We start from the raw sequence: 26,465 nt of genomic DNA on the forward strand, positions 1-26,465 counted from the left end.
TGATGATGATGATGTGTTTGTTGGGAAGGGAGGGAGAGAGGGAAAGTGAGAGTGGGAGAGCATGTAGGTGAGAGAGAGAGGGGGGGGGGGAGAGGGCGAGGGAAGGTAGGAAAGGAAGGAAGATGGTGGGAGGGAGAGAGGGTGAGAGGGGATTGGGGGAAGGAGGAGAGGGAGGAAATGGAGAGAAGGAAAGGGAGAGGGAGGGAGTGGAGGGAGGGAGAGGGGGAGGAGAAGTGAGGGGAGAGAGATCTTTAACCTTACCCAGTCTCTCACGACAGGTACTACTGCTACCACCACCACATCTACCACCACAACTACCACCCATCTACTGCTGTCCAACTACCACCCAACTACCACTGCAATACTATAGTCACCACTGCAACCACAACTACTGTCACCACCACTACCACCGTCGCTACCACAATGTCAGCATATAAAGGTAAGTCTCTCTCTCTCTCTCTCTCTCTGTCCATTTGGCAATCAAAATAGCATCACAGTTTAATGGCTTTTAACACCAAATAAATCACACTTTTTGAAACAATATTCGCCCGTTTTTCTTGCACATATATTGTTTTTCGCAATTTCGCAATGCATATAAAATTAATTAGAAATATATTTATTGAATATTATTTTTATTCTTACCTATTCTTGCCCCCACTAAACGATATTTTGAGTACAGGTGAGGGGTCTCGACGTGAAGGAGCTAATGAAGGCTGTGTCTAACCCCTCCAGTTGGGAAAGTCTCTCGAGCTGAAATAAATCGTCTTTTCTACTACTGCTACTACTACTACTACTACTACTACTACTACTACTACTACTACTACTACTACTGCTGCTGCTGCTGCTGCTGCTGCTGCTGCTGCTGCATTTCCACAGTGTCTTTCTTCTTTATTTCATCCAAGCACATTTCAGCTGTATAACACACCTTTACTCCTTACCATTTTCTTCAAACTTGGTTCAGTTCCTCCTTAGGCAGACACCCCCAAACGCCATTTTAATTAGTTTTATATTTATTAACTCAAAGGTCATGCCATAAAAAACAGTTGGAATCCTATTTTCTTACATCGTCACTAATCATCATGACAATTTGAACACAAGCATATCAGGATCTTGAATTTGGCTCTGTTATCTTTTTTTATATTTTCATGGAGGGAACAATCTTGCGGACTTCTGGCCTTTGGCTCCTTCTTCCTAGGAGAAAAAAAGTGTATTATAACTATGTGCAGACCAATTTGCACTCGCTTGGAACGTTGGCAGGATTTTATGTGTATTTTACTTACACAGAAAAAAAGCTGTTTACTCCTGGGCCTCTGTGTGTTTCTGAGGAGGTGAAGAGGGCCATGTTGGTGGACCTGGGTTCACGCGACAAGCAGTTTATGCAGTGTGTGGAGGAGGTGCGGTGTGGACTGCTGAAGGTGGCTGAGGTGAGAGAGAGTAGGCAGACAGACAGACAAAGGAAAGTGAAGAAATTGTAACTGCTCATGATTTTCAATTTTTATAAAAAATGATAAATGATAATACTTCAAGTAGTAGTAGCAGTAATAGTAGTAAGTGTTATTATTGTTGAAGTAGTTGTAGGGGTAGTAGAAGTTGTTGTAGTAGCAGCAGTATTAGGAGTAACAATCATCATCATCATCACCTGTCTCTACCCCACCAGGTAAGCCCCGAGGACTACACCTGTGTACCTCTGCAAGGGTCAGGCACCTACTGCATAGAGGCCGTCATACAAACCATCTCACCTGCCGGGAAAGGAAAGGTGTGTGTGTGTGTGTGTGTGTGTGTGTGTGTGTGTGTGTGTGTGTGTGTGTGTGTGTGTGTGTGTGTTACGGTACCTCTCAACCGCCACCTTCCTTCCCCTTTGCTATGACATAACTGATTAAGGAATATATTGATTTTTTTTACTGATGACTTGCTGCTTGTTAACTGTTAAGATATCACCTCTCTCTCTCTCTCTCTCTCTCTCTCTCTCTCTCTCTCTCTCTCTCTCTCTCTCTCTTTCTACACGATAATAATTTTACTCCAACTGCTTATCATTTATTAATACTTCATATCCACTTTTTTTTACTCCCACTCACTCCCACCCACTCCCACCCACTCCCCGCAGGTCCTGGTGCTGGCCAACGGAGCGTACGGACGTCGGATGGTGAGCATATGTGAGCGTGCGGGGGTGAGCGTGAGGAAGGTCGAGGGGCCGGAGCATTTACCCATTCCTCTCAACAGGGTAAGTTAGAGAGAGAGAGAGAGAGAGAGAGAGAGAGAGAGAGAGGTATAGATATTAAGATAGATAGAGAGACAGAGGCTTCTCATAGATTAGGTCATTAGTAAAAGCAGAATGAGGATTATTATTACGTACCTAATTAATTCACCTTTACCTATTTGTAATTTCGTGTAATCCCTGTAGCTGTGTCCCCCAGGTGGAGGATACCCTGCAAAGCGAGGGCGGGTGGAGCCTTGTGTGTGTGGTGCACTGTGAGACATCAACAGGAGTCATTAATCCAGTACAGGAGGTCACTAAGCTTGTCCAACGCTACTGTCCTGGTGAGTGTGTGTATGTGTGTGTGTGTGTGTGTGTGTGTGTGTGTGTGTGTGTGTGTGTGTGTGTGTGTGTGTGTGTGCGCGCGCGCGCGCTCTCTACCCCGTCCTTCTATGCCCTACTTACCCTTACCCCGCCGTACATGCTCCCCTGATGCTGCCATCCTGTGCCTCATACCCTACTATTTCGTCTCCTGTTTTCATTTCTCCTACAGTATCTTTCCTTATCTCACACTATCTCTCCTATCCCACCTTGTCCTACCTCACAACCTGCCTCACCATATCCTAACAATCTAACTTAATCAATCTAATTCACCTGGCCTAACCCCTACCCTGCCCTAACAGAACGTAAACTAATCCAATCCAAACAAATCTAGCCCAATCCAGCTTACCAAATCGAACCCAACTTAACCTACTCTACCCTCCCCTCCCCTCCCCTACCCTACTCCACCTTACCCCACCCCACCCCACCGTACCCTACCTTACGCTACCCTACCCTACCCTGCCCTACCCTACCCCACCTTATCCCACTCTACCCTTTCACCCTCTCCTACCATACCCTACACTACCCCACCGTACCATACACTACCCTTTCCTACCCTACTCCACCCTAATCTCACCTGCCCTAACCTACCCTAACCCCCAGATTCGGCTGTGTTGGTAGACGCAATGAGCAGTTTCGGCGCCGTTCCCGTAGACATGAGTGGCGTGGACTACCTGGTATCGTCAGCCAATAAGTGCTTGGAGGGCGTCCCGGGCTTCTCCTTCGCCATCTGCAGACTAACTCACCTTCTGTCCTGCAGGGGTGAGTTGGGGAGAGGAAAGACGGATGGTAAGGGCATAGACTAGTGCGTCCTTTCCCTGAAGACCAGAGTTTCTTAATGATAGTGCACTCTAAGATATGGGGTTTGCCGTACGCCCGCCACCTCATGCCGCGACTTTGATACTAATTGTTCTTTATATTTCTTCATTTGGGGAATATCATTCATTTTTTTCAATTTGTTTTTCCTTCCTCTGTTCATCTTCTTTAAGAAAAAAATAATAATTAAAACAGTACGCCTTTGAAACTTTTTTTTTTTTTTTTTTTGAGGGGAAGGAGACATGTCGGTAGGCTTATGGGAGAGTTTTGGAGGTAGTCTGGAATAAACCTCAACATATTTTAATAGGTTTCAATGACTGTGAGTATGGCACTGAACTAATAACGGAGATAATGCAGTTAACATAGCCAAATTATCACTGTGTGTCATGTTCCATTGTCTCATCCTTTGAACGCTCCCAATATCACACCAATTTTCAGACACGGATGGTTTCGCTTCACCCTACCCTGGCGCTCCATCTGTTTGTCTCTCTGTTTATCTGTCCATCTATCCACCCGTCCAATTATCTATCTACCCATCTATCTATCTCTCACCAGGTCAGTGCCGTGTGTTAAGCCTGGACCTAGCAGAGCAACACGTCAGCTTGCAGACAACAGGACAGTTTCGCTTTACCCCACCCACTCACTCTATTATAGCCTTCAACACGGCACTAGCACTGTTTTGGAAGGAGGGGGGAGTGCAGGGGAGGGCGGCGAGGTGAGAGAGAGAGAGAGAGAGAGAGAGAGAGAGAGAGAGAGAGAGAGAGTGGATGTGATCAGTGAGCAGGGTTAGGGTTGAGTATGGGAGTATGGATGTTCGTGTGTGTGTGTGTGTGTGTGTGTGTGTGTGTGTGTGTGTGTGTGTGTGTGTGTGTGTGTGTGTGTGTGTGTGTGTGTGTGTGTGTGTACTGTACTACAGTACTATAAAAGGCTAAATGATTTGTACACTCATTACATCCCTGTGTAAACTTGATTCACTATATGAGGTTCCACATTAATTATTAGTATCTCATTTGGATACAATGGAAAAATGTTTAGGAATGCATTAGAGAGAGAGAGAGAGAGAGAGAGAGAGAGAGTGTGTGTGTGTGTGTGTGTGTGTGTGTGTGTGTGTGTGTGTGTGTGTGTGTGAACATGCCTGAGTGTATCTGAAGGTGTATGAGTATGTATGACTTGAGTGTACCCAACGTGAGTGTGTATGAGTGTTTTTGTTTAAGCATCAGTGTATATATACGTGTATGAATGTATGTGTCAATGTGCATAGTTATTCTGATGTTCATAAATATACATATCCATAAATTTATATCAGCCTCCATTAACATTTCATCAAGGTAGTATGCATGAAAAATATATACAGTATATCCATCCATCCATCATCCAATCCTACGTTGCCCCATGAGGAGAGTAGGAGCCCGGGGCTAGGCAGTTGGTCCTGACACAGAAGATGAGAGTGACCAGCCTCACTCATCCCTGAGTGGCATTACGTGAGCAATAAACCCCAACCACCCCTTGGATATAAACCTTCACCGGCTCAATCCGACTGGAGCGCAATAATTACCTACTAAACTACGAGGCGCCAAAATTTGGTTATATGGTTACCACCCAGCGTAGTAAATGGTTTCCTGGTGTACAGGAAACCATTTGGCTTGTCACTCAGTGTAGAGTCATCCACAGGCAGAAGGAAGAGGAAAGAATAAAGGAAAGAAAGACAGAAGAGGGAATGTAAAGTCACCCATATGCAGAAGGACGAGGAAAGACTGAAGGAAAGAAAGATAGAAGAGGATGGAAGGAAAGAAGGATGGAGGAGAGGAAAGGGCAGACATCCGAGAGCAGCACTACGTCGAGTGAGTGGATGGTGAGCGCCCCCACCTACAAGAATATACAGTATAAATGAACATATATATATATATATATATATATATATATATATATATATATATATATATATATATATATATATATATATATATATATATATATAAAACCCAATATTCATGAATAGTCTATTATACTTTTTCATCAGTATACATCATGGCGCCTGGATGTCTGTTATATCTAGTGGTTAACGATTACACAGATGAGATTGATATAAAAAAGTGCGTTTCATTGTTTAATTTAAAAACAGAGAGTGCGTTTCATTGTGTGTTTGGCATCATTTAACACTGCCATTGGACGCTTGTTAACGCGCCGCAACACATACATTCAGAGTAATTGTGTTTTTTGGGGGTGTTTTTTTTTATTGTGATTATTTTTTGCCGTTCATTGTATGGGAAATGTGTTATAGATAACTGTGATACGACTCAGTTGCGTGGGTCGGGGTGGGGGTTGTGTGTGTGTGTGTGTGTGTGTGTGTGTGTGTGTCAGAGGACATGTGCAGTATTTTATTATATATGACTATGGGAAATTAAGGTGTATTCAATATCCACACATTTATTATTCATTGTTATCAATTGTATAATAGTAGTCTCTCTCTCCCTCTCTCTCTCTCTCTCTCTCTCTCTCTCTCTCTCTCTCTCTCGCCTTCTTCTTCTCCTCCTTCCTTTTCATTTCCTCCTCTTCCTCGTCTTCCTCTTTTATATTCACCCCTTCCTTTCTCCTTTTTTTCTCAGCCCCCCAGTTCCAAAAATAACCCATTTCTAACTGCCCAGGTACAAAAAGAACAAGGAAATCATAGTCAGTGGGATGGAGAAGCTTGGGTACCGAAGATTAGTGCCACCCGAACACGACGGTCACATCATAACAGCGTTCCTCTACCCACAACACAGAGCGTTCAACTTTACCACATTTTATGAGAAGCTGTCGGAGAGAGGTGGGTTTTAAGAGAGAAAGAGAGAGAGAGAGAGACAGACAGACAGACAGACAGACAGAGACAGACAGACAGACAGACAAAGCTTCAATACTCCGAGTAGTTTCCGGAACATTATGGGTTTCTACGAGTATGTCTGAAAAAAGAAGGAACCAAAGGCTGAGGGATCCAAAATCGTATAGCCCTCAGCAATCAGTTTCCTTCCTTCACCTAAATACCTCTCTCTTCAAAGGGTAATTTGTTGATATTTCTCGCTGACTAGTAATTAATTAAGGAGTTGTAGTATTAGCATTATTAGTTAGTAGTATTAGTAACTGTAGAATTGATTACTGGTTTAGTTGTGGTAATCGTATAGTATTTTATATTTAGACCGACCGACCTACCTACCTACCTACCTACCTACCTACCTACCTACCTATCTACCTACCTACTACCTTCCTACCTACCCACCCACCCACCTACCTACCTACCTACCTACCCACCTACCTACCTACCTACCTACCTACTAATCAACCAACCAACCAGCCAGCCAGCCTCCAACCTACCCACCTACCAACCAACCAACCTTCCAGTCTACCTAACTACTTACCTACCAACCAATCAACTTCCAATCTACCTACCTACCTACCTCCCCACCTCCCAACTTCCTTTCTTACCTACCTACCTCCCTCCCCACCCCTCTTTAACCTCCCCACCCCCCTTCAGGCCAGGTGATATATCCGGGTAAGGTGACGGAGGCGTTGTGCTTCAGGGTGGGCAACATCGGTCACCTCTTTCCTGACGACATGCACGCCCTTCTGCGGGATGTGGAGAGCGTCATGAGGGAGATGGGTCTGCCTGTGCCCCTCCAGTAGTTGAGATACCTCTATTTTCTTTAATTTTCTCACATTTCCTTTCTGATTTTCTTTTTTAAGGGGAAATTTTTCTCTGTTATTCCCCCCCACCGCCTCTCTCTCTCTCTCTCTCTCTCTCTCTCTCTCTCTCTCTCTCTCTCTCTCTCTCTCTCTCTCTCTCATAAGGTGCTAGTCACGAAGAAGTGCTATGGAGGGGATTCAGCGCTGTCATCATCTTGTTCTTCTGGAAAGTAATCTGCAAGAAAACAATAATTTCCGAATAATCAAAATAAATATACTCTCTTTACTATTTGTTTTCATCTGACGGCACTGGCCCACTCTCACGACATGGTTACACTATATAAAAATTCATTGAGCCTTGGTTACGTGGCAGAAAATCTTCGTGGTTACTAGCCAAAGTCAGCCTCTAATCTGACTGCCTCCTGCCATCGACTGAGCTGAAAGGGGTTAAGAGATTTGTCAGAAGCGAGTAGTAGTAGTGGTGGTGGTAGTGGTAGTGGTAATAGTAGTAGTAGCAGTAGCAGTAGCAGTACTAGTGATGGAGGTAACAGTAATAGTAGTAGTGGTGATGGTGGTGATAATAGTAGTAGTAGTGGCGATGGTGGTGATGGTGATGGTGGTGGTAGTAGTAGTAGTAGCAGTAGTAGTAGTAGCAGTAGCAGTAGTAGTTGTAGCCCAGATTCATGTGACCGTGAACCCAGTGGACTGCAGGCCAGTTTACCCTCCAGAAGTCTACAGTCCTCCTTTCAGGCTGAGGGACATTTGTATAGCCGGGCAGTGGAGCCGCCCGGTCATATCGATGCCCTTGCGTGTAGGCCTCCTTCTCCCCTACGCTCAGGGTTAATCTGATAAGGATAGGCCGACCTGACACTGCCTTGGCCATTGATTACTTTCGTGATAAGATAACGGGTATTTTGCTCATGACCCAAAGGAGTGGAGCGATAAGGATAAATAAGATAGATATTAGATATAGATAGATAGATAGGTAGGTAGGTAATGTACATACTGTACATATATAGATGTAGGTGAATATAGATAGGCACAGACACATATATAGATAGATGGGTAGATAGAGCTGTCTCCATCTCATCACCGACGGTGTTAAAAAGAGGAAAGAAACAATTATCTATTTCTATCTCTTCACTGACGATGTTATAAACGAAAAAATATTTTGAAGTAATGGTTATCTCTATTTCTATCTCAGTATCTATCTCCATCTTCACCAGCAATGTAATAAAAGTGGAAATCTTTAAAATAACGATCCGGTGTGGCTAAAATTTTGGCAGGTGGAGAAGTTCGCCGAGAGATTTATGGGCCGAACCAGCAAACTTTTATTGAAGCCAAAAATGAGAAGGAATGTCGGTCGAGGGAGAGGGCCAAAGAGAGCGTTTTGTGGAGTGGAACTTAATTATGATTCAGTGGCAAAAAATGGCAACGTCTCCGCGTGAAATATGGGGATTTGGTGAGGAATTGAGTTTTGAAGCAGACTACGAAGAACTGAGAACGCCGCCATGTTTGAAGGCGCGCGCTATAGTAATAGATAATGCAGAATTGACACTGTAGAGTTAGCGCAAAAAATTCGCCGACAGTCCTCAGCCAGCATTGTCCCGTCAACCATATTCCACATTCCTCCCAAGCGACATTCCATTTTTCACTGTACTGGGATAAATCACAAAACAGCCTGATCTTCAACATTTCAGTCTAATGTCCTTCATAATAACCTTGTTTTGGGCTGACATGAACGAAATTCGGTCTTTTTTCAGAGGGAAGAACCAGATGCCATACAAAATGTGACGGTGTTAGTGGTGACATACTATCAGACCCATATACTTCCCTCAGATAAAAGCAGGAGTAAATTGCCTGAAAAATGCAACCATATTGACACTCAGGCTGCTATAACTCACTCAACTGAAAAAAAAATATTGGAAAGAAGTCCTTGAGATATGACACTGAACACTCACAGGCTCCCAGTTACTCAGGTAAAAACAAAAACCGTCTGGAATAAGAGGTCATGACAGTATTAACATCTCCGGACCTTTAAAAAATAATAAATTGTCTGCTTGAAAGAGTGGAAAATGTTCGACCACAGAGGAGTTAATATGCATGCAAATTAAGACCAATTTAGTAAACTTGGCAGCCGCTAAGAGAGAAAAGATTAAAGTGGTAATGAGAGGTGGAGGGGCTGGGGAGTGGGAAGGAGAGAAAAGAAGTGATGGAGGAGAGACGCAGGGAGGGGGGGAAAAAAAAAAAGATGGAGGAAGGAGAAACGTGAGGAAACAATGGAGGAATACGATGAACGGGTGAGGAAGAGAGGGAGAGAATGAAGGCAGGGATATAGGAAGAGACGTAGGGAGGAGGCAGAAGGGAGGTGGGGAGGGATGCAAGTGAGGAAATGGTAAGGATGGAAGGAAGAATGAGACGTAGGGAGCAAAAAGTAGGTAGGGATGGAAGAAAAAAATGGAGTAATGGAGGAGGAAAGAGTTAGGTGGGACGAAAGGTAGGGCTGGATGGATTGAGAAATTGCGTTAGGAGGAGGGGGCGCCGACAACGAGCTGCAGGTCGAACCGCCCCGAGTCCCCGACGCTGCCCTCAACCTCCTTGCCCTGGATGGAGTAGGGCTGGAAGCTCGCCCAGCTCCCCAGCAGCAGATGGAAGCCAAGGAGGTTAGGCCCAGTCGCGGTCGTGAGGAGGGAAGACGCCGATCCATGTGGTGGCGGAGGGATGGTCGTCGGCCGTGGTCTAAGGGTGGAAAGGCAGAGGACCCTCAACTTCCTGGTCGGCAGGACCTAGGCTCTGGACCTCCGGGTGGAAGGGACAGGCCAGACCCCCTTGGTTGCTGCGAAGAGCTTGTCCCGCCGTGGACAGGGATGGAGACGTCTACACGGCGAAAGGTGGGCTGCGAGTTTCTCCATGCCGCCTCCGTATACCACGCTCTGGAATGAAGTAGCCAGTCGGTTGAAGTTCTGTATAGGAAGAACCAATAGAAAAAAAAAAAAAAAAGCAACCCGAATCATCCACACTGGTCTCAGACGTAGCAGTGAAACACCAAGACCTCAAACGGTGATATTATTACACCCCCACTGTAATAGGGAGAACGATATACCCCCATTATTTTAAGAGTACGGTATATCCCCATTATTTTAAGAGTACGGTATACGCCATTATTTTAAGAGGGAATACGGCATACCCCATTATATTAATAGGGAGTACGGCATACCCCATTATATTGGTAGAGAGTACAGCATACCCCATTATTTTAATAGGGAGTACAGCATACCCCAGTATTTAAACAGGGAGTGCAGCAAACCCCGACAGTAATAGGGAGTACGGCAAACCCCATTATTTTCATGAGGAGTACTGCATGCCCACATTATTTTCATAGGGTTACGGCATATCCCATAATATTAATTGAGGGAAAGAAAGTTTTGTTACATTTTTCCGGCGTATTGTGCATGAAGAATACAGGAGGTAAAGTCAAAGTTTATTCTGATTAGTTTCGCTAATCAGATGAAGCTTTACAGCGAAACTAGTCAGGAATACGGTTTAATTGTACCTCGTGTATTCTTCATCCACCATTCACGAATGTCACAATGTCACAGTTACATTTTTCCATAATGTCAGATACATTGTTCTTTATCCCTACTTACGGAAGTGGCCGGCTGGGTGTGTTCTTACCTAATTGTTCTTACCTAATTGTATCTTTACAGGAATGAGTCAAGGTCGTACTGTCCCGTGTCTTAACCATATTTATCGTATATATCCTTAAATTTGTGAATTGTTTTGGCACACACTATTTCATTCGGTAGTGCATTCCATTGATCAATTGCTCCGTTTGGGAAACTGAATTTCCTTACGTCTTTATCACCTCTCTTCTTATGCAGTTTTTTGCAGTGTCCTCTTGCTGATGCTTCCCCATATGTTAAGTAATCATTTATGTCTATTTTCTCCTTCCCTGATATGCATTTATATAGCATTATCATGTCACCTCTTTTCCTTCTCTCCTGTAGTGTTGGTAGATTCAGTTTATTTAGTATTTCTTCGTAGCTTAGATCCCTTAAGCTTGGTATCCATCTTGTAGCGGCCCTTTGAACTTTTTCAATCTTGTCTATGTGTTTTTTGAGATGAGGACTCCAGACTACTGATGCATACTCCAGGGTTGGTCTGATGAATGATGTTATTATCCTTCTTAGCATGTCTTCATTTATGTATGTGAATGCTATTCTCATATTTTCAAGCAGTGTATACATGTTCCGTACCTTCTCACTAATGTGGTCAGCCGGAGATAGTCTGTTATTGATAATCACACTTGGTCCTTCTCTCTTTCTGATGTGTATACGGTTTTATTTCCTAACGTATAATCTCAATCAGGTCTTTTTCCACTTTTACCAAACTTGATTACATGACACTTGTCCACATTGAATTCTATTTGCCATGTATTACTCCATTCATGAAGTTTATTTAATTCTTCTTGTAGCTCTTTACAAGAGTCTGTGTTAGTAATTCTCCTTTGTATTTTTGCTTCATCTGCAAACATATTTAGATAGCTTTCATTTCCAGTGTTACTGTTTATATCATTTATGTGCACTAAAAACATGATTGGTGCCAGCACTGAACCCTGTGGTACTCCACTAGTCACTTCTCTCCATGATGAGTAGTTTCCCCTTAGTACTGTTCTCATTTCTCTTTTTATGAGAAAATCTTGCATCCAACAAAACAGTTTGCCTCGAATTCCTCCTTGATGGTACAGTTTCCATAAAAGTCTTTGGTGTGGTACTGTGTCAAATGCTTTCTTGAAATCTAAATAGATAATGTCCACCCATCGTTCTCTTTCCTGTATTGTGTCTGTTACTCTGTCATAGTAGCTCAACAGATTAGTAACACATGATTTTCCTTTTCTGAAACCAAACTGTCTTTCTGTTATCATACTGTGTTCTTCTAGATGATTTACCCAAGCTTTTCTTATAAGCTTTTCTAATACCTTGCTTACAACACTGGTCAGTGATACTGGTCGGTAGTTGAGTGGATTTTGTCTATTCCCTTTCTTGAATAAGGGGACAATATTTGCTTTCTTCCAAATATCAGGTAGTTTATCTTGACTCAAGTATTTCTTGAAAATTAAAAATAATGGTTTACTTAACTCCTTTGCACATTCTCGTAGTACCCAACATGAAATTTCATCAGGACCACTTGCTTTTCCTCTGTCTAATTTACTTAACTCCTCCTGTATTACTTTTTCTGATATTTGTATATCTGGTAGTATGTGTGGACATGCATGTTCCACATAGTCCCTCTCAAAATTTTTTTCTTCTGTAAAAACTAATTGGAAATTCTTATTTAGTGCTTCACAAATATCTTTCTCTCGTGTATAGGTGATTCCCTCGTCCGTAATGGATTGTATTATATCTTTTACTTTGGTTTTTGGTGTGTGTGTGTGTGTGTGTGTGTGTGTGTGTGTGTGTGTGTGTGTGTGTGTGTGTGTGTGTGTGTGTTATATTGGGAATTTTGTATCCTGAATCTTTGCACAGTATTGTGTTTTCTACAACCCATTGCATATGGTAACGTATAGGCCTAATTTCAAAAATATTTACCATAGGGGGCTTACAGCATGCAGCATCGTTCACCTCCCCCCCCTCTTCCCGCTTGGAGGGTCGCTAGTTACCTCACCCCCCCCCCCACATACACTGGCCTGTTTCGAACCCCGAGTCAGATTCCTTCGTTCTAAAAAGTGCGCTGAGCTTTATAACGTTGTCTAACGAAAGCTAGAACAATCTGTGAAAAAATAAAATCCGATCAAGTTCCAAAGTTTTCTCAGATTTAGTTGTATCTTTGAACCCTATCACACTTCAAAATGAATCTTTAGTATTAAGTATTCTCGTCGGTAAGGAGGCTCCCTAGCATCTCGTTGATAGCTATTTTTTAATTATGTCTTGTTAATAAAATTTTGTACATTATATGCAGAGTATGGTGCCATTACAAGGATTTAGGTAACACATAAGAGGGCGGCAAAAAGTAATAGGCCAAAAAAAAAAAAAAAAAAAAAATGCTTAGGAACGGGTGTTAGGGAGCTTCCTGAAGCGACGAGATTACGGGCCTATGTCTAACCCCTCTGGAGTGGAAATTCTATCCTAACCTTCATCAAATCGTCTGAAGGTGACGAGAATGTAATAAGAAAATACAAGACATCGGAGTCAGGGGTCGAGAATCCTTTGTGTCTGTTCGAAACCCAACAGACTTAATATATATACAGTATACTGTATATATATATATATATATATATATATATATATATATATATATATATATATATATATATATATATATATATATATATATATATATATCAGCCAAGTAGTAATGAAGGCCACAATCTAACACCTTCAGCTCGAAATGTGTCTCCTAAGCTTCATAATATATATATATATATATATATATATATATATATATATATATATATATATATATATATATATATATATATATATATCAGCTAAGTAGTAACGAAGGCCACAATCTAACACCTTCAGCTCGAAATGTCTCCTAAGCTTCATAAAATCGGTTGCAAGAATATTACATAAGCAAATATTTCATGTCATTCAAGGAGGTAACCCAGAGTCTGTGATGTGTATTCTAATCCTATCAAACTTCACAAGGAGTTTCTTAAAACAAAATGGATAATAAAGGTCATTTCTAATCCCTGCAGAGTGGAAATTCTCCTCTAAGTCTCATAAAATCATCTGCCAGTAGCTAGAATAATGTAAGAGAAATATTTAATGGGATTCAAGAGGGTAACTCAGAGTGTCTTCGAACCCCATCAGACTTCAGAAAGAATCTCTAGTAGCCATATTGTTAATGAAGGCTATAATCCACCCGTCCGTTTGAAAATTCTCTCCTAGGCATTATAAAAACATTTAGCGATAGTCTGAATAATTATGAAAAATGTTTGGTACGACTCGGGAGGGTATCTTCGAGTCTAATGGTAGGAGACCATTCGAACTGCACCAGGCTTCAGAAGAATCTTTAGAAGCCGAACCCCACCAGATTTCAGAAGAATCTTCGGAAGTCAAATGGTCAGTGAAGGCCATATCTAACCCTTCCAAGTATAAATTCTCTTCTAAGTTTCATAAAATCATCTAACAGTAGCTGGAGTAATGTATGAAAATTATTTGATAGGATTCAAAAGGGTAACTCGGAGGTTTTTGAGTGTATTCGAACCCCAGCTGATTTCACAACGACTCTCCATGTAATGAAATGGTTAATAAAGGTTTTATTTTGCTCCTCCAGAATAGAAATTCTCTCATAAGCTTCATAAAAATCATATGACATAGTTTGAATAATATATACAGAGTATTTCATTGGATTCATGGCGGTAACTTAGAGTTATTTGAATGGATTCGAACCCCGTGAATCCCAAACTCCGCCTGAACGCCTCATTCTGAGTGAGGGTACTGCTGGGAGAGGGGTTGTAGTGTTGAGGCTCCGTGTGGCTGGGTGCTTCTACATGCTATATTAGGTAAGCAAGGTTAATTCTACGATATATGTAGTTGCGAAGTTATATTAAAATGCATGGCTAGCACTTTTAGGGTAATATGTTTGGGTACAAGGCTGCAGATAACGCCTTCCATATCGCCGGCAGACGATGCGTACCTTCCTTGTGAACGCCACTAATCTTACGGCCATAACTACTGGCCGTGGTAGTTTGGACCTTGATCACCTTCTTTTTCGGTGTATGAGGCTCCTAATGGATTTTAGTGATAATTTGTAAGCTGATTTCATTACATCCCCCAGGTGAAAACGAGAGATGATGAGACAATGCCGAGGGAGGCTGGAGGAAGCTGAACACATCACAGTTGTCCATAACTACTGAGAGGCTGGTAAATGGTGAGATAATTTCAGTATTTTCGTATCATTCCATTCCGTGTGCTCTTCCTTTCCGTACATTAATTAATTATAATGAATAGGTGAAATGGATAATTTATACATTAATATAGTACCATGATCGAAAAGCTAATTATATATTCCCATCAGTATTAAATAAGTATGTGATTAATTGACAGTTAGTCACCCCAGTGTTCCAAGGAAAACATTTTTGTTTTCATGGACGTTTGATGGGCATGTGAGCCTTTAAAAATGGCCGTAAAACGCCAGGTATTGTTTTAGTTTGGACATTTAATGTGCATGCGATCGTTTTAAAATGGCTGTAGACTGGCCAGCAGTGTGTGAAACCGTCATGACCCAAAAAAAAAAAAAAAAAAAAAGTTGCTGTGGAAATTTTGTGCTGCGGGTAAGTTGACAGTTAAGTATATATATAATATAAACCCAACAAACCTAGCCCAACTAAATTCGCTTTATTTGATTTAACAAACAATCCAAACTGAATGGTATGGATGTCTATGATTGCAATAATACCTGCCACAGTTGTACAGTAACAGCAGTGTTTGACTCACTACATGGATTTTCTCAGCAGAGAAAACCATTGTTAAAATTTTTTTATTAGGACCTGATACGGAACCAGCCCAACAAAGATAGATATAAGATCCTCGTGTTTTTCGTAAAAGACAACAATACTTTTTACACGTATGGCAGTCTGCACTTGTATATCCTCATAATTCACTCTGTTTAGGTGTGATGTAAGTCATACTTTCTGCCTAAAGACCGTCAGAGTTGCCATTTAACCTAGCCTGTATGATCAGTAAATTTACAGCTGCAGCCACTGAAATTATAATAATGTAAAACTGTAAGACACAATTAGCATCTCTTTTACAGAATACTTTGTTTTACTGTATTGTATTTAATATATGCAGTTGGTTTTGGGTGCTGATTGATGGTTTTGTTTTGTTTGGACTTGATCAAACAAAACACTGGTATCCTTCAGGGTTAACAAAAAAAAAAAAAAAAAAAAAAAATCATCATTCATTCATTCATTCATTGCCAGACGCCATGTATCCCAAACGGGGTGGCCAAGGGCTTAGCGTTAATTGTTTTACAGGGAGGTGCACTAATCTTCCACCAACCCCACTTGACACGTAGGGATGCCAACAGCATCTGGTGTTCCCAGGCGGTCACCCATCCAAGTACTAACCAGACCCAACGTTGCTTAAAAAATGCCCAGTTTAATCCTAGCGAACATAACATGACCATGAAGTCACATCCTTTGGATCTAACCTTGGCATCTGTCAACCTAACATGGGCATGATGACCTTGGTTCAAGCAAAATGACCAATATTCAAGACCAAACACACAAATTTTACAGTACAAACAGTATTTGACAATGTCTAGAAACTTTATAGATGAATAGTTTCTTGGTGGTAGGTGGGGGCACCCATCATCTACCCACTTAGTGTAGTGGTACCGTGTGTTTAGGGAAGCTCTACATCAAGTAGCAAGCCAAATTATTTCCTGTAAACCAGGAAATCATTTACAGCGCTTGGTGGTAACCATATAAGCAACCGACACGTGTTCCCTACATGACAGCAAGTGGGTTGGCAGAGGGTTAGTGCCCCTCCCCAGAAAACAACTAACTAAAAATACGAATAAGAAGCCTCGGACCAGGACTGACCAAAAGACAACAGCTAAGGACCATACAAAGGACATGATACAGATGGCGACCTGGAATGTAAGGGGTGCAAATGATGAGGTGAAAGAGAGAGAGATTGTCCAGGTGCTTGAGGGTGTGAAAGTGGATGTATGTGGACTAACTGAAACTAAATGTACAGTAGAGGTGAGAGTGTGAGAGAATGGGAGTATGGATGGGGTATATGTGCAGGAGTAGGTGAGAATGAGGGGGCAAAAGAAGGAGTGTGTATTGTGAGTAACAGATGGAAGGAGAATATAAGAGAGTATGGATCAGTTGGTTCAAGGTTTGTGTGGGTAAGACTGAAAGTTGGACTACAAATGTAGGCAATTGTGTGCGTGTATACGCCAGTGCAAGATCGTGCAAACAGAGTGAAACGAGTTCTGGACAAATGTGGAAGGGTGCATGGAAAAGTTTGGAAGGAATGAGAGAGTGTTTTTGATTGGTGACATGAATGGTAAAGTAGGGAATGTGAAGGTGGATGCGTAAGTTGGTGAGTGGGGTGTGCCTGCTGAGATAGATGAGAATGGCAGTGCTTTAGTGGACATTTGTGCCGGGAGGGGGTTGGTGATAGCCAGTACCCTCTTCAGGCACAAAATGATCCACAGGTATACATGGCGAGTGATGAGAGGGGTGGATGGTGAACTGAATGAAAGGAAGGCAATGATTGATTATGTGTGCTTCATGAAAGGATGTGAAGATGTGTAATGGATGCAAGAGCATGTAGAGGTTAGGGGAGTGGACTCTCTGACCACCACTTGGTGGTGGACAGAATCAGGGTCCAAGTAAAATGGAGAAATAGAAGACGGGAAGGACGGGAGGAAGGAGTAGTTGTAAGGAGCGTGGAAAGGTTACAAGGGGATGAGAAAAAGGCAGAATATAAGAGAGAAGTGGAGGAATAATTGGGTAAATATGAATTGGAGCAGACGGGGGATGTGCAAGGTGTGTGCAAGATATTCACAGAGGAAATATGTGCAGCATGTGAGGTGGTGTGTGGGGTGAAGAGAAGACGAAAGGGGGTGCAGGGAACAGCATGGTGGAATGAAGGGGTGAGACAGGCTGTGGCACAGAAGAAGAAAGCATATAATGAATGGATGAGAAATAGGGGGGTGGAAGAAGTTGAGAGACGGAAGAGAGTTATATGTAGAAAGGAAGAGAGAGGTGAAAAGATTAGTAAGAGAGAGTAAGAAGAGAGTGGATGAGGAATATGGAAGGAATTTGAGTGTCAAATGGAGGGCATGTAAGAAAATGTTCTGGAAAGAGGTGAAGAGAGTTAGACAGGGTGGCAGTGAAGTTAGTAGGGGAATGAAAGATAAAAATGGTAGATTACTAGTGGAGAAGGGAGAAAAAGTGAGCAGATGGAGAGAACACTTTAATGAATTGTTGAACATTGAGAACGAAAGTAATGCGAGTATAAGTGGCTGGGAGGAGGAGGGAGGTGAGAAGTCAGGAAGAAATCGGAGGATGGAAGCTGTGAAAGCAATGAAGAAAGTCAAATGGGGAAAGCCCCAGGAATTGATGGAGTGTGTGGTGAAATGCTGAAGCATGGGGGAGAGAGAATGGTAGAATGGATGTGGAAGATGTGCAGGCTGCCCTGGGAGGAAGGGAAAGTCCCAGAGGACTAGAAGTCAGGTGTAATTATTCCTTTGTACAAAGGGAAAGGGAAAAAGAAATGTGTGGTAATCATAGGGGCATTTGTCTTCTTAGTGTAATAGGAAAAGTACAGTAAGCCCCCGCGTTTGGCGAATTTCAACTTGGCGAAACTCACTTTTGGCGGTAGGGTGGCCACGGACCACCGAATGCGAGCTTGGCGATTTGAATTCAAACTTGGCGGTCCCCTGGCGGTCCCCCCCACTCGATGTGCCACAAGAACAGCCCCAAAAGCAGCCACAAGAACAGCCGCAACCTCCCCAGCCACCCCAACCTCCCCAGCCAAGCTTCTCTGCCCTCTTTAAGCTGGATGCTGACTTTTCTGGCTTCGATGAAGTGGATGATCAAGCGAGACAAATGGTTGCTAAGGGGGTTATGGGGGAGGAGGGGGAGAGTGATGAGGAAAGTGGTGGTAGCAACTAAGCTGCCCCCACTGCCAGTCCGACGTCCCCAGCCAAGCAAGCCTATCTTCACTCTATTTACGGTTAGTTACAACCTTTATATCATGTCTTATTAGCTTTATTTATTGTTTATTGGTCTGTTTTCTACATGTGTATTAATATGTGAAGGCAAAAGATTTTATTTCAGCTCGAAAGATGGTGTTTTAGGGGTCAAAAGGGGGACTTTGGCAATGACCAAAGACTGATTGAGGCACTTTATAGGCAATTTATATGGTAAAAAGAACTCGCGTTTGGCGAAATTCGCATTTGGCGGTAGTTTCGCCAGACTAATTGGATCGCCAAACGCGGGGGCTTACTGTATACAATAGGATATTTATTGACAGAGCTAGGGAAATAACAGAGGAATTAGTTGGAGAAGAACAGGGAGGCTTTAGAAAGGGAAGAGGTTGTGTAGATCAGATATTCATTCTTAGATCTTTAGTGGAAAAGCTTCTAGAGAAGGGAAAGAAGTTGTATGCAGCCTTCATGGATTTGGAGAAAGCACATGACAGGGTGGATAGACAAGGATTGTGGAAAGTATTAAGAATATATAGAGTAGATGGGAAGTTGTTGAATGCTGTGAAGAATATGTATGAAGGTGCTAAAAAAGGCTGCAGTGCGTGTGGATAGTGAACTGATTGAGTTTTTCATTTAGAAGGTTGGATTGAAACAGGGATGTGTCATGTCTCCATGGTTGTTCAATCTGTATATGGATGGGGTTATAAAAGAGATAGAAGGTAGGGCAGTGGATGTTGGAGTGGCCCTAATAAGAGGGCAATGTTTGGAAACTCCCTGTACTGTTGTTTGCTGATGATACTGTGTTCTTAAGTGAAGACCAAGGGGACCTGCAAGGCTCAGTGGATGAGTTTGGGAGGGTGTGCAAGAAATGGAATTTAAAGGTGAATGTAGGGAAGAGTAAAGTTATGGTCTTCGAGAGAGGTGAAGTCAGTGAATGTACGGTGAGGTTGGATGAGGAGGATATGGAAAATGTGATTACATTTAAGTACTTGGGTAGTGTGATGAGAAAGGATGGAAGTTTGGAGGGTGAAGTGCTTGAAGTGGTACAACAAGGAAAAAAGGTTGCTGGTTCCTTGAAGGCAGTGATAAGAAACAGGGAAGTGAGCATGGTAGTGAAAAAGTTATTACATGACAGTATTGTGATACCAACTCTGATGTATGGAAGTGAAGCTTGGATGTTGTTGGAGGGACAGAAGTCAAGAGTGAGAGCAGTGGAAATTAGTTATTTGAGAGGAGCCATTGAAGTCACATGGAGAGACAGACTGACAAATGAGGATGTGAAGGAGCATTGTGGTGTGGATGTGGATGTGATAGGAAGCATTAGGAGAAACACACTGAGGTGGTTTGGCCATGTGGAGAGGATGGAGAGTGAGAGACTGATGAGGAGAGTGTATGTGAGTGAGGTGGAGGGGGAGAGAGGAAGGGGAAGGCCAAGGATGAGATGGAGGGATGGAGTGGAGAGGTATATGAGAGAGGGGAGTGTGAATTGGGAGCAGGGCAGTGAAATGGCGGGGGACAGGGTGACGTGGAGGCGATTTGTTTGTGGCCACCCCGTATATGGGATTAAGGCGTCTGGCAATAGATAGATAGATACTTTCTTGGAATGGTTTGATTAGTAGGCATTATCAGAATCCCAAAATTTGATGGCTGGCAGAAACTACAATAATGTTGTAATGTAGACCAGTGTATGCTGGGTTTAAGTGTGCCATTATGCATTAAAAAGCATGTATGTAAGAAACTGGCAGGTCATCAGGAAAACAGTAGTTGGTGGTAATGCAGCTTAGCTTCGGAAGAATATTTTTTCCTTTTTTAGGGGGAAGGGAAGCCTTTATTGTTAAATGTATGGTAGGTTCATAAGGAAGTGCGTTAGTAGGTTTTTACCATTTTCATATGCACAGGCCAAACTCTAGCTATGAAAGCAGGATTGAAGTTCAAGATAGTTCTGAAGAGAAAAGGGAAATTAAAATTCAAGGGAAATTGAGGTAATTGCCTTACCTAACCTGGCCTAGTTGAATTACCCCAAGATATTGGCACCCTTCTGTGATATTGGAACACAAAAAGTTCCATAGCCACTAAAGAGCTGAGGGAAATCTGTAAACCCTATAGTGCTTCCTCCACTGAGGTTTACTTTTTTACTGTCATGTTAATAGCAAACCCTCGCTGTACCATACCTCACTAGACCAGGTATTGGATTTAACAGACACTTTGAGGGCCCTTGGACAGGTTATCAAACATACTGGATGCCATCTGTTAAATAGGAAAGATCTAGAAAACTCTGGGCCCGCCAAACGTTGTTTTTGCATTAGTGTATACTATCCGTTACCTGAGACATGTGACGCAAGTGCACCGATCACTCCCTATGTGTGGGGCAACTCAGAAAGCACTTACCAACACTGGCAGCAATTTTTCCTACCTGCTTTGGCTGGGTGCGGGAGGACAACGGTGTGAAATTGTGGGCCAAGTTATTGTAAAATAGATATACAGTAGTTTCATTTTTAGCACCAAAATACTGTATACTGTACTATTTTACTCATTTTTTTTCCATTACTGTATATGCTTGAAATCCCACTTTCGGGGGGGCATTGGATTTACTTGATTTTTGGCTTATCGGATCAGGCTTCCTCCCAACTGATCCAGTATAGAGAGGGTCTACAATATTGTAGGAGAAAGATATGACTGAAAGTATGATGTCAGTTAACAGTCTCCTTCATTTATTCATTTTATTTATTTTTTCCCCTCTCCATCATGAGTGAAGGGGCTCAGGATTTAGAAGTATTCAAGCAGTGCATTTAAGACAAGATAAAGTTCCTGAGCCTTTGTGACATTATGTGAGCAGTTACCCCCTCCTCCCCCAGTGATTAAGTCCATTAAGGCCTTTGTTTGGTTAGAGTGCAATAGCCCACTAGACTGGGGGCTGTCAGGCTTTTTTTTTTTTTCTTTCTTTCTTTTTTTCCCAGTGATCCACTTTGTGATTTTCATTATTCAGCAATCCATGTAGGTCTTTATTTTATCATTCTCTTGGGCTTACATGGTAAGCTTTACTTTCTTTATTGTATCTCATCAGAAGAATAATTTATCTCAGCTAATCCCACATCGCCATTTACTGTCCTTTAATTTGAAAGTAGCCTCCCAAGCGGACAGCCACACAACTTAACTTAGCATCCTTCTTATACTCTTTAGAGACAGGGAAGAAGGAATACTTACCACACTTTCCGTGTGTTTCATAAAATCATTATAATTAGGGGGGTGAGAAACTGAAAGCCTTTATTGGTAATAACATACCTGTTGTAATGTTGCACCTCCTCTGCACGGCACTTGTGCATGAGTGCTATGAAGTTGAGTGAAGGTAGCATAATTTTTATTGCTGGGAACTATAATATTATGTTTGTATTGTTTCTCGGTCATACTTTCCTCATTTGGTAGTGGAGTGGAATGAAAATGATGGTATTCAGGCTTTTATTTTAATGTGTAAAATTAATGTGACCACTCATAGTTAAAGAACCCCATGATAAGAGGAGTGGCTGGAGAAGCAGAGAGCATGGAAAGATGCAGAAGCTTGGATAGTGTTCCATCCATACTTGATTAATCTGAAGAGTAATTTTCTGCCTCTCCTATGCATGCAGACCACCCCCCAGCTCCAGTAGGGTGGAGTCAAAGGTTTTTCGTCTCTTTAACTCTCCTCCTCTTACTGGCTACCTTCAACCTGTGTCTCTTCGCCACATTGTTGCATCTTTATCTCTTTTCTGTTGCTACATCAGTGGTCACTGCTCCTCTGAACTGTCTGCTTGCATTCCCCCACCTCTACGACGGGTGCGTAGCACTCGTCTAGCAGCAAACTCTTATCCCATTTCTGTCCAGCTCTCTAATGCAAGAGTTAACCGTTACTCCCAGTCCTTCATTTATGCAACAGGTCAACTCTGGAACTGTCTCCCTCTGTCTGTATTTCCTACTTACTATGATCTCCAGTCTTTCAAACACATTGTGTCCACGCATCTCGAAATGAACGGATCTTGAATTTGGCTCTCTTTTGTATTGTTTTTGTTTTGTTTTTTTCTTGGAAGGAATGGTTTGTGGGCTCCTAGCCTTTGGCTCCTCCTTCATTGCATTAAAAAAAAAAAAATAATAAATAAAAAATGAGGCACAGGGAGTATTATGGAGGCTTGGTTTCTGTATGGACTCCGGATATGCGTCAGTCCAAGCAGTTGACAGTCACCATAGAAGGCTGCACATCACCCCATCATCTGGTTATATGGTTACCACCCAGCATTGTAAACAGTTTCCTCAGTTACAGGAAACCATTAGGCTTGCAACTCAGTGTAGAGCCACCTGCACTGGAAAAATAATAAAATGTGACAGGATGGCAAGGGAGAAGTAGGTGGGACTATATCAAGGGAATGAATGATGGTTGTGGATTTGGAGAAGGCATTTGATAGAGTTCCATGGGTGATAGTAAAAATGGGCTGTGAGAGAGCTGTGAGAGGCCAAGGATGAGATGGGGGAATGGAGTGGAGAGGTATATGAGAGAGGGGTGTGTGAGCTGGGAGCAGGGCAGGGAAATTGCGGAGGACAGGGCGACACGGAGACAATTTGTTTGTGGCCACCCCTTACGGGATTAAGGCGTCTGGCAGTAGATAGATAGAGAGAGAAAACTGTATCTTAATGGATTGTCAGGTTGACGTGAAATTTTATGAATGGGCAGCTGCTGTACATGTGAGAGTGAATGGAGAGTTATGTGAGGACTTATCAAGTTCATACAGGCGTTCACACGAAGGAGGAATAACAGGGGGCCTATTGCCACATATTAAGGTTACCTATTTATCTATTGCCATAAGGGGTGGCCTCAAACAAATCGCCTCCATGTTGCCCTGTCCCCTGCCATTTCATTGCCCTGCTCCCAGCTCATACCCCCCTCTCTCATATACCTCTCCACTCCATCCCATCTCCTTGGCCTCCCTCTCCCTCTTCCCCCCCTCCATCTCACTCACATACACTCTCCTTGTCAGTCTCTCATTCTGGTGAGAAAAAAAGAGTGGATGTGAGGCTACAAAGATTTAACAAACATGTGAGAAAAGAATAGACAGGATTATCTCCCACCCTCCACACCATCCAGGAAGGGAGGGAGGCAGGAAGAAAGGTAGGGAAGTGTTTTTAAAATGATCAAGCATTAGAATTTTTATAGGAAAGGGAGAAGCTGTGCATTAAATAATCACTAATGTACACTTATAAATAAATAAATGAAGTTTCAATATGTAAGTGTCTGACCCATAGGGCATGATTTATTTATTTATTTATTTTTTTATAGCCAAGATTGAGGTCATAGTAACAGACATTTACAGGAAGTCATGCATTACCAGCAGATTCCCTTTGACTTTGTCTGTTTATCTACCTGTATCTATCTGTATAACTTACCAGACACGTTAATCCTTCAAGGGGTGGCCACAGACAAATCGCCTCCATGTCACTCTGTCTTCTGCCATTCACAACTCTTCTGATATCTCTCACCACTCCATCCCACCATCTTAGCCTTAGTTTCCCCTAATACCTCACTCATACAGTCTCCTGGTCAGTCTCATTCTCTGTTCTCCACATGACTGAACCATCACAGAGTATTTCTCGTAACATCCACATCACAGTGCTTGTCACCTTCATCATTTGTCGTTGTTTTTCCATATAATTCCACATGCACCTCTCATATACCTCTTTTTCACTCCACATGCTCATCTCAGATAACATTTTTTCACTCTTTGCCACTCTTCCACTGCTCTCACCCTTGACCTGTGTCCTTTCACCAGGGATGAGACCAGCATGTTAACCCTGTGGAGGAGTCTGGTACTACCCAAGCTTGAATAAAAGTTCCGTAGTAAGAGGGGAAGATCCTGCCACGTCAAAGGATATTTCACAAACGTGTTAACCTGCACCGTAGAAGCCTTCAAGCCGAAATCAGACGCCTTCCTGTGAAAGATGGGAGACACACCACCTCTTGCCGCATACTGCGACAGGCTAGGGTATTTGCAAGAATATATTGATGCCACGGCACTGCGTAACTGAGGCTTAGTGGCTGAGATCTCCATAGGGTGTCATAAGGTAAGGCTAAGCTTCACTTCCATATGATAGAGTAGGGATCATTGTACTGTAATAAAGTTTCTCCCTCTTTCTCTCTATCTCTATCTATCTACTTGTCTTTTTCTCTCTCTCTTTGTCTTTCTAAGCTCACTTCCCTATTCCTTTTGACCTTCTGCTGTCTCATATTCTCCATCAGCTCTGCCTACACAGTGTCAGTCATCAGTAAACTCATGTAGGGTTATTGCCTTGGGTGTGCTGTGTGGCAAATCATCTGTGCTGCACCATCTATCTATCTATCTATAGCCCGACGCCCTAATCCCGCAAAGGGTGGCCACAGACAAAACGCCTCCAAGTTGCTCTGTCACCCACCATTTTACTGCCCTCCCCTCAACTCACTCCCCCCTCAACTCACTCCCCCCTCCCTCGTATATCACTCAACTCCATCCCTCCACCTCATCCTTGGTCTCTGCACCATACTGTCACATATAAACAGACTGTCAGGATTATAAAACGAAAGCAAAAAAACTTATATTTATGGAGGGGTAAACAGCACCCTTAGAAACCAAACTGTTTGTACAGGTACATGGCTGAAAATTCTGTTCAGTACCTGGTGTGACTAGTTTCGTTTTGAAGGCTCCAACGTGCATGTATCAGCCTTGGCCACCTAATGGTGGCTCTCCATGCTGCTCAGTCTCTGGCAGCCTCCCTGTTCAGTCCCTTAACCCTGAGGTCACACTTAATGACCTTGTCCCAGGTCCTTTTTGCTGTACCCCTTGCAACCCCACCCCTAAAATTAACTCTTCTCACTTTCTGCACCCAGTTATCATCCCCCATCCTCTCCACATGCCCAAACCACCTCAATCTACCTCTCCTCATCACAACACCAATACACTCTAGTCCCACCCCACCTCTCAACTCTTCTGTCATAAACCTAGCTCCCCCAGGCCTTGCACTCAGGGATGCACTGCACATCCACCTAATCATTGCCATTTCTGTACATTTAAGCTTGTGAATATCCTCTTCCTTTGCGGCACAGGTCTCACTACCATACAGCATTACACTCGTAGCACGTGTTGCATACAAAGACCCCTTAGCTCATGTGAAATCTTTTGTGATTGAAAGTGTTTAGAGAAGTACTTTGATGTGGCTTGGCCAAGTGGAAAGGATGGAGAATGAGAGACTGGCTAGTAGAGTGTATGAAAGTTAGACTGGCTGAAAGTGTGTGTAAGAGTCTGAATAGCTGGAAGTTATTTTTTTTTTTTATTTTTTTTTTTTTTCATGCGAGGAAGAAGGAACCACAGTCTGAGCCCACATTAATGTTCCTTCCAAGAAAGAAACAAAAACAATACAAAAGAGAGCCAAATTCAAGATCCGTTCATTTCGAGGTGGAAGGGGAGACCAAGAATGAGATGGAGGGATGGAGTGGCGAGATGTATGAGACAGAGGAGTGTGAGTTAGAGAAGGGTAAACCAAGTAGAAGAGGACAGGGCAACATGGAGATCTGTTTGAGTCAGGTGGAGGGGGAGACCAAGGATGAGATGGAGTGGAGAGAGATCGGAGAGCGGATGTTGAGTTGCAGGGAGGTCAGTGAAATAGTAGAGGACAGGGCAATATGGAGATTTGTTTGTGGTCACCCCTAATGGGATTAAGGCGTCTTGCAACAGATAGACAGACA

The 26,465-nt window shown here is 42.7% G+C and overlaps 1 protein-coding gene across 1 annotated transcript; it reads left to right on the forward strand.

Annotated features, from left to right (window-relative positions):
* The first annotated feature begins 423 nt into the window (after positions 1–423).
* Positions 424–7,048, forward strand: LOC145399786 (2-aminoethylphosphonate--pyruvate transaminase-like). Its single transcript, XM_080272334.1, has 9 exons — positions 424–439; positions 1,285–1,424; positions 1,658–1,756; positions 2,105–2,221; positions 2,415–2,538; positions 3,179–3,337; positions 3,947–4,106; positions 6,037–6,197; positions 6,900–7,048. The coding sequence occupies exons 1-9, from the start codon at positions 424–426 to the stop codon at positions 7,046–7,048; spliced, it is 1,125 nt and encodes a 374-aa protein (XP_080128460.1).
* The last annotated feature ends 19,417 nt before the right edge of the window (positions 7,049–26,465 follow it).

The sequence above is a fragment of the Coenobita brevimanus genome, chromosome 50 (assembly GCF_032717465.1).
Source record: "Coenobita brevimanus isolate Jiangsu-jjx chromosome 50, ASM3271746v2, whole genome shotgun sequence".
NCBI lineage: Eukaryota > Metazoa > Arthropoda > Malacostraca > Decapoda > Coenobitidae > Coenobita > Coenobita brevimanus.